At 41.3% G+C, this 11,810-nt stretch overlaps 1 protein-coding gene across 1 annotated transcript; it reads left to right on the top strand.

Moving 5' to 3' along the window:
- The first annotated feature begins 6,950 nt into the window (after nucleotides 1–6,950).
- Nucleotides 6,951–10,223, top strand: il10 (interleukin 10). The gene is made up of 5 exons (XM_035632547.2): nucleotides 6,951–7,315; nucleotides 7,511–7,570; nucleotides 7,737–7,901; nucleotides 8,623–8,685; nucleotides 8,795–10,223. The coding sequence occupies exons 1-5, from the start codon at nucleotides 7,151–7,153 to the stop codon at nucleotides 8,903–8,905; spliced, it is 564 nt and encodes a 187-aa protein (XP_035488440.1). The 5' UTR covers nucleotides 6,951–7,150; the 3' UTR covers nucleotides 8,906–10,223.
- Nucleotides 10,224–11,810: the final 1,587 nt, after the last annotated feature.

Below are 11,810 nucleotides of genomic sequence, written 5' to 3' on the forward strand. Positions count from 1 at the left end.
TTAACAACATCAATAAAAAGAAAAGAACTCTTCTGTATAAACGTTTGAGTGTTTTCCTCTCAACTCCAAAAATGATTCACGCTCTGCGTTGCCATCCAGTGGTGGTAAATGACAATACAGCCGACAGAACAACAGTATACCCGAGCTCTATCAGCAGCAGCAGCTGCACACTCACCGTTTTATCATTTCCACATATTAGTTGCTCCACCATATTTCCACGTACCCCCTGACAACTTTGAATATGGTTTCTGTTTTCCTTTAAAAAAGTCACCTGATGACTGCCACAGCGACTCTCAAACCTCTCGAGGCACATGTCTGACTGACCGGAGGGGCAAGAGTTCAGCGATGGCTCATGGGACAGGTCATAATTCTATGTATAGAGCCACTGTATGAATGTGTGTGTAAATTCGTGGTTGTTAAAACCGGTTCTAGAAGTTGTCAACACCACTATGGAGATGATAGAGGAGAAAACAGAAGTATGTGCACTGAAACTCCTGGCTCATAGTGTCAACTAGTAGACGGGGTAATTTTCCTATCACCGTTACACTGTGCAATCAGTATTAACATCATAGTAACATGTTTAAGCCACAAATGTGTCTATTTCCACTTCAAATAAGCTTTATTAAATTTAGAAAAAGGCCCTTAATCCAAAAAGCTATGTAATATATCACATCCCATCATTTGTTTGTCAGGATTACTACTCAACAGATTTCAATGCAAGTTGGTGGAAGGATGGCACAAGAAACTTTAGGACGATTCAGAATTTATTTTTCTCACTTTTTTATTAATTAATAAAATCAATTAATAATGCATGTGTCTTGATGAAATTTTTTTTGCATGTTTAAATCTGTTCAGTATTTTTTATAAACAAGCAAACAAACAGACATGGTTGAAAATATAACTTCCTTTTTGGAGGTAATAACATGTTATAATCAACAGTATAATGAAATGCATCAGAGGGGCAATGTGTTACCTGCACAGGTTGTATTACCTGCACAGGTTTTGTAGATCGGACCGATCTACAAAATACGATGATGACTACTCTGCATAACACTACTCTAGTGGTGATCAAGGACAACTCAGTGTTTTGGTTTAATATAGGTGAACGGATGTACAAGTCATCATTGTTGTCAGCAGGGTTCTAGCTTCTTTTTTCATTTGTGAACACAGATAAGGTTCGATCGTGCTTCACATCTAATCATTAGCCAAGAGCCAAACTAACACGTGAAGATAAATCAATGAAACTATGATTCATCCAAATTGCATAGAGAGACTGTTATTTCAGCATTCAGGTTTTTAACAATAATGGAAAATATGAGCTGTCACAATGAGCAGTGCTTACATAAGTGCGGTTAACACCATCACAGGTACATATGCGACTGGCCATATATCTACGCATGTGCTTACGCACTTGGACTCAAACACACATAAAAAAAAAACATAATGTGGAAAGTAGGGTGCGTATTCGAAGTATCACACCAGACTGTACCGATTCAACAGAAATTGCCTAAGTGACTCAAATATGACATTGCTGATCATGTCCAGGTCGAACTGAACGCTGTGTACAGAGGGAATTCCGAAGTTTCATCTCCTCCCATGAACATCCTTGGTCAGCACACGGACAGGGCTACTCGAGTTTTAGGTTACAGTAATACATTCACTTAATGTTGCTGACGAAGCTCAACATTCATAATTTGGTTTCTGAGGAAGCCTCCCGTGTTCAATTCTGGGAGGCATTTGCAGTTTCTGTTGCATGCGGTGTTTTAAATCCTCCCGTTTTCATCTCCGTTGCACTGAGAGATCTCCCACGGTCCATGGATATGGTCCAATCGTAAACACCCAAAGGGCGAAGTGTATACGCAATGTGCTTATCAGAGTACAGCTCACATTTGCCATGATGGGTGATGAGGGAGGAAGGCTATATGATGGAATAATTCATGTGAATTCCGGAGGAGTCACAGATGAATTTCCAAGAATTTTTTCTTTTTCTGTTCTACATGTTCATCACCATGGGCATCACTCCACAAAGATATCAGCTCTCACACGCAAGGCGTCCATTGGCACGTGGTTGGGCGGCTTAGTGTCACCCTGTTGTAATAACTTCACAGTTTCCTCTTTTCTTTATAACCATACTCCAACACACTAGCACACTCAAACTTTATCACAGTTATTCATAATCACGTAGCAAACAATAACAGAAGGGGACCGCTGCAGGACTCAAGGCATCACAGACGCACGCTGCGTCAAACAGACCTGTGTGAAAGTGAAAGAGAAATGTGGTGAATGTGTTTGTAAAGTCAGATAGGTTTCCGCTCAAGGTGACACTTGCAAGTACAATATGCAGACAGCAGCCATGCACACACACACACACACACACATACACAAGAAATCTGATGCATAAGGTGGAGGATATGTAAAAGCATAACTACAGTTAAGCCTGCGGCACATTTGGTCTGTAGCACGGAAGGATTCACTGCCCCGAACCTCCGCATCAGACTTTTGTCAATTTGCAATTTGAATTCAGCATCATGTGGAGCTTTCTGAGATTCATGCTTCAGAGAGGGAGGTTGAATCAACTGGATATGAGTGAGGTTTCAGTTCATTGCTGAATGTACATTCTGAGCACCCAGCGACGTCAACAGAAACCCAGGTTTGGAGGTAAAGGGGCAGTAGGAGTAATAACGAAGAGACACCTTCCCCACATTCACACCTGATCGTCTCCAGATTAGACGACTTCTTCTGTCTCATCAGTCGATGACAAGGTGAAACACGGAAGATGAGAATTGACTGATTCAGCTTTGGCTCCATAACAAGGCGGCAGTGGAGAGGGACACTGTTTACTGGCAGGGCTGGCTGAAGGAAACAGTTTGATCAGAGAAGTTTAGAACTATCTCTGGCGAGCAGCGTTTGCTAACTTCTCAGTTCTGGGTGCTCAAGGACTCCGGAGTAGTGTGGATGGCAGGCATAAACGTAGCAGCAGAGATGCCCTTTAAAACGAAAACATAATAATGTGGATGTTGCCTAAGCCTCCCACACAATCCACTCACTTTTTTAAATCACAAGGTTATTAGTTTCTGTGATATTGTCACTTGAGAAAATCTTCACACAGAGAACAAAAGTTGACAAATCAAACGTCCACTTGATCCACATACTCTTCTACACTTTGCAAAGCTTTGGTACCATTAACTGAAAGTCAGTGATTACCTTACAAGCAGGTGATGTTTTCACCTCTGTCTACTTTTCTTGATTGTTTATTATTATTATTATTATTATTGTTGTTGTTGTTGTTGTTGTTATTGTTGTTATTATTAGGCAGCAATGTTATGTAAAAAGTACCCATTTGCTCCAAGTGATGCTGATCTGATTAAATCGGAAGATCCAACAATTTGTATTCTTATTGAAATCAGACATATTGTGTGTTTTCGGAGATATGGTGTATAATATGGTTCAAACTATCAGACAACTTAATTTTTCCTTTTCAGTTTTTTTTAGAGTCCGACAAAGTGTAGGATTGTTAGACCTTGACAGAGGTATGTGCTCTACAGAGAGTTTCTAGTTTCTTTCACAGCTTAGTCTTGTGTGCTATAGACTCTTTGGATACCAGGAAATCACTCAGGAAACTAATATCTCAAGATAGACTGGATTAGTAAGACTAAACACATTACTACACAGAAACATTCATACTGTCATAACACCCAGTTTCTGTGAACATCTGGCGAAACACTTCTGATCGCTTTTTGATCACCAGTTTCTCTGGTCACTTCTGTAACACCGGGGCTGATCATGAATTGAGCGGGAGGAAGAAGCCCCATTAAAGTAAAGGCTAAACTACAGTGACTTTATGCAAAAAAATTACATTAGGTAATATCAAACTCAACATCTCTGTCACGCACACGAAAGTGAAATACCTGCAGACTGAAGCAACTAAAATGCTACTGCAACCACAAATATATCATGAAATCACACAGCTAGAGCAGGAGCAATGCAGAGAGTAGACATGACACACACACACACACACGCACACACACACACACACACACAACACACACACACACACACCACACACACACAGACACACACAGACACACACACACACACACACACACACACACACACACACACACACACACCACACACACAGACACCACACACACACACACACACACCACACACACAGACACACACACACACACACACACACACACACACACACACACAGACACACACAAAAACACACACGCACGCGCGCGCGCACACACACACACACACACACACTGAGCAACAAGAGGGGTTTCCCATAAACTGTTTACTGCTGAGTCATCTTGATTTCAAATATAATTTAATACACACACAAACACACAAACACACACAAACACAGAGATACTGCCATTTATAACAAGTTTGTGGATAAAAAAATGTCATTCTTACATATTGAACAACTTGCATCTACTTTTTACATTAACTCTTTGCTGCACAAACTAGCATTCATTCAATTTACTTTGCATGTGCATGTACAATAATCAAATTTGTTCTGCAGACTGTTGCACTTCTCATTTGACTAATGTTGCAAATATTTCACAATTTACAGAATTCTATGGGGACAAACTCAGAAACCCCCTCCTGTCCGTTTTCCTGTCTCATTCCAAAACTGCCGCCACCTTCCCTTTTCTTCAGCTTGCAGACTATTTTGTCGAGGGTGTCGGTGGTTCAGAATGTTTATGTTGTTTGCATTTACTATTGTAATAAGATTTTGATGCAGCATTCTGGACTTGGTCTAAACAAATTACATTTTTAGAAAGGACAAAGAACTACATCAAAACACTACATCTGGTGTAATTTGTTCAAATCTAGTTTGTTCACACTAAACTGTCACAACTTTGAAATTTGGAGTTGAAAATGAATTTGCCTTGGTAACATATAAACCCGACTGAAGAAGAAAAGTTTGACTTTATTTCCCAAAAAACTACTTGAACCGATTTATCGATTATCAAAATAGTTGGCGATTCATTTAGTAATTGATTACTAATCGATTAACTGTTGCAGCTGTAGACTGAATACAACAAATGTAAAGAAGAAGTAAAGTGAAATACACTATATAGTTTAAGTTGAATCATTAGAAGGAAAAAAAAATGAAGTTTTGAATTACATTTCAATGTTGTCCAGGAGAGAGCAGTGTAGATCTGCCAAAACGAAACACACAGTAGTTCTCATGTTTGTGCAAGGGAGCATTTTCTTTTTGAAAATGGAAAAGCAATGGCCATGGCAAAATACAAGCAAATCAACTGTTCAGTCGTGTTTTGGGGGAGAAACATTTGTTTGAATCATATCTGACATGCCACGACACAGCCTGTCAGATTAAAACTGCTTCCTGCAGCGGACTGGCTGCAGAGACTTTACTATTTACTGTACATGTGTGGCCGAGGGTTCTTAACATGTAGACAGTCACTAACAGTGCAGTCCAAAGTAGTAGCTTACAGGCAAAAAAGTTTTTTTACTTGCGAAAAGCTGTCCATTAAAAAAGAAATGCTTTTAATATCGTATTTGCAGGTCGATGCTGTTTTTTTTTTTAAAACATTGAAATGTAATGAACCTCCTCAAATTTTATTCTGTGTTGTGATTCGATTTTAAGATGGCTCAGATTTTAAGGGGAATTCAGTTATTAAAGACAAAAGCCTAAACAATTGTCCTCTATACTTATTTTTTCATATAATTATTAAGGGCTATTAAATCTTCCATACTAACCGGCTTTTTCCAGAACACTAAACTTTGTTATTAAACCTTCTAATATTGGTCTGCGTTGCCTGGGTGGACCTCACTGCCTTCACTTTGAACAGCACATTTTGTTATCTTCAGTATGTCTCAACCAGTAAATGAACTCCAACCTGAACTAATGACAAATGATCTGGAAGTTTATTTTGCAAAGATTTGTGGGGCAATTATCATTTAGACTGATTTCCCCTACAACACTTTCTAAAATACCATTGTTGCCCAACATGTAATTGTGACCTGGGCAGATCGAGATTCAGCAGGAACAGAAGTGTCCAAAAATACCCCCTACACTGCTCCACTCAGATGCCCAAACAACTTCTCTCTCTCTCTCTCTCTCGCTCTCCCTCTACACATATATAAATATATGTATATACATATATACATATATACATATATATATATATATATATATATATATATATATATATATATATATATATAGATATAGATATAGATATATATATATATATATAGATATAGATATATAGATATATATATATATATGCATTTCCTTTTTTAAGATGGAATGGAATAAATACCACAACTCCTGTCACTTACAGCAACATACAGATGTGTTGACTTTTCAGTCAGGTTTATTACGTAGGTCTGACATCAGGAATCCACAGCGTCATCAGACACAAACCACAGAATGTTATCATCTGCCTGAGTGGCACGATTTCCTCCGTCACTGTAAGTGTGCATGGCAATAATATACAGTATGAATTACTGTCAGATATTCAAATACAATATGTGCTAGTTTAATGAAAGAAGACAATGCCACTGCACTGTACTAATAGTAGTAATAACTAGAAAAAAAATATGAATTAATAAAAATTATATAATATATCCTTCGATTCCAATAGGTCCTCGCTCGGACTCTGTCAATGGAGCTCGGGCCCGAATAATATAATATTAATATTGACCATTATTAACTCAATAAGGAAGTGTGTGTGTGTGTGTGTGTGTGTGTGAGAGAGAGAGAGAGAATGATGCAATGATGCCATGTCAAAAGTGCTCTGTCAGACGTTTCTTTCCTTGCTCGTGATTTGTTACCCACCTGTCTCGTGGGAGGAGGAACTCATGTGTACTACGATTCTGAAGAAGAAAAAAATCCCCCCCCCCCCCCCCCCCCCCCATGAATGAAACATGTTTAACCATTTCTCTTCCAGTCAGTCCCCTCCCTCAGGTGTGCATTTTGGTGTATATATGAAGACACCAGACTGGCCCAGATGTATGCACTTAGCTCTCCTGGGCACTCGAGACAGCACGATCACGCCAAGCCGAGCCAAGACGAGCCAACAGCAGCTGCACACTCTCTCTTCTCTCCAGACACATTCTTTTTTTTTTGTCTTTCCTTTTTCCCTTTTTTTGCACCAGCACCATGACCCCTCGGTCTCTCCTGCTGTGCGCCCTGGCTCTGTTGTCTCTCCTCGGCACCGCCCGGAGCGGCCCCATGTGCAACAACCGGTGCTGCCGCTTCGTGGAGGGCTTCCCTGTCCGACTCAGGAGGCTCAGGGAGGACTACTCGCAGATCAGAGACTTCTACGTGAGTACAAGCACCGACCGGCGCGCGCTCGGCGCCCCGCGGCCCCCTCGGGCCCCAGGCGCCCCGCGGCCCCCTCGGGCCCCTCGTGCCCCGCGGCCCCTCGGGCCCCTCGGGCCCCAGGCGATGCCGGCGCCCCCCGTCTGCACGTCAGTACTCGGCTCTAACGCCTCTTCTCTCCTCTTCTTCTCTGCGCAGGAAGCCAACGACGACCTGAACACGGCGCTGCTGGACCAGAGCGTCGAGGACTCTTTCGAAGTGAGTTTCCGTTTCAAAAATACAACAGAGCTGAAGTTAAATGGATCGGTGAATACACAACGTGTAAAACAAAAAGAAAACAAAAAAAAAAAGGGTACAAGGAAAGCATCGTGCTCACCGAGACGGCGTCGTGTAACCAGGCTCCTCGCTTTCCTCCCCGATCCAGAGTCCGTTTGCGTGCCACGCCATGAACAGCATCCTGGACTTCTACCTGAGCACCGTGCTGCCCACGGCCATGGCCGGAGTGACGGAGGACGCCAAGGAGCTGAAGCCCCACGTCGAGTCCATCCAGCACATCTTCGACGAGCTCAAGTCCGATGTCAGCAGATGTGTGAGTAGCACGTGTTACTCCTAAGACAGAGTCAAAAGAAAGAAGGGAGGATGTAAATACGCACCCGTTGCGCGCAGCTGAAGGCGGCGTTCAGTGCGCAAAGTGCTGCGGCACACTTCTGCATTCCTTGTTTCAAATACAACAAAAAACAGATTTGAACGGACATTTTACTCGAGATTATAATGTCCTAGAACTAAAAACATAAAATACTGGTCCTGGAGAATCTGGACATGATAAGTTTCAAGTTCAACATGTTGCTATTGACAAGCCCACATGCCTTTCAGGAAAACATGTGATTAGTAGCCGCTTGTCTGCCAGAGGAAAACCATTTAAGACCACTTCCTGATTTGGTTTTCATACAAAAACTGTCAAAACATCCCCAGCAATTTTTGACATGAGGCAAATAGCTGACTGTGACACAAAGGGAAAGAGTTCAGTGACTGCTCACTGGACAGATCATAATATTGCATTGGTCGGTGATTCATAGACTGCAGCGGCGGCGTGCAGAACTGTGCATCACCCAGCTCTTGAAAAAGAGGAAGGATGGTCATCAAGTTTTTTCCCGCTCATACGGCATTTAACTAAGAAAACCCAAATGCCAGTCATGGCCCTTTGCCAATTAACACCAGCAACTGTATTCACCAGTTTGAAAATGGAGCTTTTTGGGGGCATGGCAATGTACATCCGAGGTAACACAATCTCTATGTTGTCCCTCTAACAGAGAAACTACTTCTCATGCAAGAAACAATTTGACATCAATCACCTCAACTCTACTTACAACCAGGTAAGTGTCAAGATTTCAACTTTAAATGTTCAAACCATGTACAGTACATGTGTGCATGCTTGTTTTTTGGCGGAGCATTTTTGATTAACTGACACGTGTTTTCCTACAGATGGAGAGTAGAGGTCTGTTCAAGGCCATGGGCGAGCTGGATCAGCTGTTCAACTACATTGAGAAATACCTGGCTTCCAAACGGCAGCGGAACCACGTGGCCTCTGCCTGAAGATGTGCTGAACCTGATCGAAATGTGACCTTCATCTCGGGGAAAAAAGTGAAAAAGTTATTGACTTGCATTGATTTGCATTCAATCCACTGTTGTTGTTTTTTAGCGGGTATCCATGTTCTCAGATGTTGATTTTATTCTCCGAGTCAGCTGAGCTGATGTCTTTGTTGTTCTGAGACTTCTTTTTCCTTTTTTTGTCCTGAGGACAAGTATCAGTTAGGACCATATTGAGTCTTACACGTATGTGTATGTAGTTGCAGCCAAAACTGTGTGATGAAGCTGTATTATTTATTGTGTGTGTTTTGTATTTAAAGTATTTAAAGTAAAATAAATGTCTTACATATAACACGTGCCTCCCCCCAAAAGATGATACAGATGCTATGGTGTTCCATTCATTAGGAGTGGGTAACCGGCAGAACACTTATATGTCACATCCTGCAGTGCTGCAGTCGACATGTGGGGAACTACTTGAGTGTAAACTCAACGGGCTGATGCTCTAACCTCAAACGTGACCCACATACATCACTTACCAGCAGCAGCCGTGCTGTACCTTAACTTACCGTAAACTGTAACTAGCCAGCCTTACGCTCATTACAAATGCATACTTGCACATGCGCATTCTCAAAACATGCAGAAGCAATCTCACTTACTCACACGGAGATCGTATCTTTATTTAAAAAAAGAAACTTAAACAAAGGGGTAAAACAGAGCAGCCGTGCATTAAATAACCAAATATTACTTCTTCTTTTTTTGAGGGGGGGATGTCACCGTAGATACCTGAGTAATAAAAGTAATACCCAAACAAAAATAAAACACGTTCCAAATGAGATTTGAATGTGCGAACATGCGTCACTGTAGTCACACAAGTGTGTGTACGGTTCCTGACTTGACTGAGTCCTGATTCAGGTCTGCACTGAAACTAGACGATTCACTTGTTAGGTCAGTGTGACATGAGCCGAATAGTATCATTACAGCGATTACAGTGCCTCCATGCAAAGATGTAATTCACAACAGCTCTCTGGGGAGCATGGCCCTTTAAACTAGCGATTTACTCCTCGGATTATAGGAAACCCAAATCCCAATAAAGGACACTTTGAATCATGTTGCTATACAAGTGTTGACTCAGTGACTTAAAAACAAGTGTGTACGTTTTGAATCGCCTCCCGTCCACATCATGTATATATATGTATCATTGTAAAAAATAATTCACTGGTACAATTAAAGTGCAATTAACAATCTGTGCAATATTAATACTTGTATTTTTTCTCCATGTGTCACTATTGCTACTGGTCTGTATATAGTATTTATATATCTTTTTTATATTTTCTGTTATATTTAGTACATACCTATTGCTTTTTTAAAATGTCTTCCTATATTCTTCTATCCACTTTGCTGCTGTAATGTCCAAATTTCCCCATTGTGGGACGAATAAAGGCATATCTCATCTTATCTTATCTTATGTCTGGATGGTCATGTAATGACTGGATGCCACCATTCAGAGAGCAATGGTATCGAGGCAGGGGGAGAACACAATGGACAGACAACTAATACACGATTAGTTACAGTACAGGCTCTTCCACAGTTCCACTGTAGGCAACGTGATTCAAAAAGACATCTGTCTTTTGATTTGATATATTCAATGGTCAAAAACTCTTACTTTGAATATATAATATGTGGATCTACCATGTCATCCAGATCAACAACTAAAGTACCCCATATCCTCACATCAAGTCATTCGTTTGTTTCTTTCCTTGGAAAGAACAAGACGTGTAAGCTCTGACCAATGTGAGTGAATGAATTACAAGAACAAGTGAATGACATCACTGCGCTCAGGTATTCCTGTTGACCATATTAGGGTTACATTTTCAAATAAGCCCTCACGACCAGAGCCGGCCCTAGCCTATATGGGGCCCTATGCAGAATTTGATTCTGGCTGTATCGGGCCTATAGTTACACTGGCCCCCTGGTGGCCCCTAAGTAGCCCCTTAGTTCGCTTATGCCTACAGGGCCGGCCCTACTCATGACAAAATTACAGCAAACCAAAAGCCTCTTATTGTCACTATAGTTTGGCACCAATTTGCATGATGTGCATGATCCATTTGAACATGTGAATGTAAATGTGTCAGTGGGGCCCTTAGTCATCGTTGTGTACACCCTTTTCTCAAAGAGTCATGCAGTGCAGAGGATGAAGACTTCTCAGGTGGTTAAAGTGGCGCAGAGTTCTTTGAAGTGGCGTTCCCTCCTGGTGCACAGACACACCCTCTCAGTCGAAGCTGAGCTGGCTGACCCTTTTCACAAAGCGCAGTTAAAGTGAAATGCCAGACGTGAGATCCTCAGACATGATCAAACGATAAGGCCCTACCTGTCAGTCTTACACGAGCCGCAGCGGCTTTTAAGCTTTTAACTTTTTCACTTGTGCTGGAATTGCCATCTTTCTTCCTGTCAGGTACAGCGTTGTGTAGATGCTGTGGTTACTGTGGCTGCTTTGATTTTTTTTTTTTTCTGTGCCGATTATTTTAAAAACTTGCGTCTTTGGTAGAAACACATTCTTCACTGTCTTCTGAGAAAAGTTGATCTGAGAAATGCTGACAACCCTGCTGTTGAACTCAGAGCAGCAATGATTGAATAAGAAGATGTAGCTTTATTGATCACCCATAGCGTGGGGGGTCAATAAAGGTACATCTTCTTATTCAATCGTGGCTTTCAAATATCTAGAGTCTAAAATCCTTTAGCTTTTCGGTCATTTGGACACCAAAGTTGTCCCAATGTATGAATTATTTAATTATTTTTAGGTGATTTCACATTCCACTTAGTCTGTTTCCAACCTCTGTTGATGAAATAATAGAAACAGTTGGAGGCCTCCTGTTGCAAAGTGTGCTGTTTGTGTCTTGAGATTTGTCGGTAG

This window comes from Scophthalmus maximus, chromosome 6 (genome assembly GCF_022379125.1).
Source record: "Scophthalmus maximus strain ysfricsl-2021 chromosome 6, ASM2237912v1, whole genome shotgun sequence".
Lineage (NCBI taxonomy): Eukaryota > Metazoa > Chordata > Actinopteri > Pleuronectiformes > Scophthalmidae > Scophthalmus > Scophthalmus maximus.

Bases quoted from the DNA above. Each gene is read 5' to 3' on its own strand.
- il10 (XM_035632547.2), top strand. From the start codon at position 7,151: ATGACCCCTCGGTCTCTCCTGCTGTGCGCCCTGGCTCTGTTGTCTCTC. The intron at 7,316-7,510 runs GTGAGTACAAGC...TTCTCTGCGCAG, and splicing joins CGCAGATCAGAGACTTCTAC to GAAGCCAACGACGACCTGAA. The intron at 7,902-8,622 runs GTGAGTAGCACG...TCCCTCTAACAG, and splicing joins AGTCCGATGTCAGCAGATGT to AGAAACTACTTCTCATGCAA.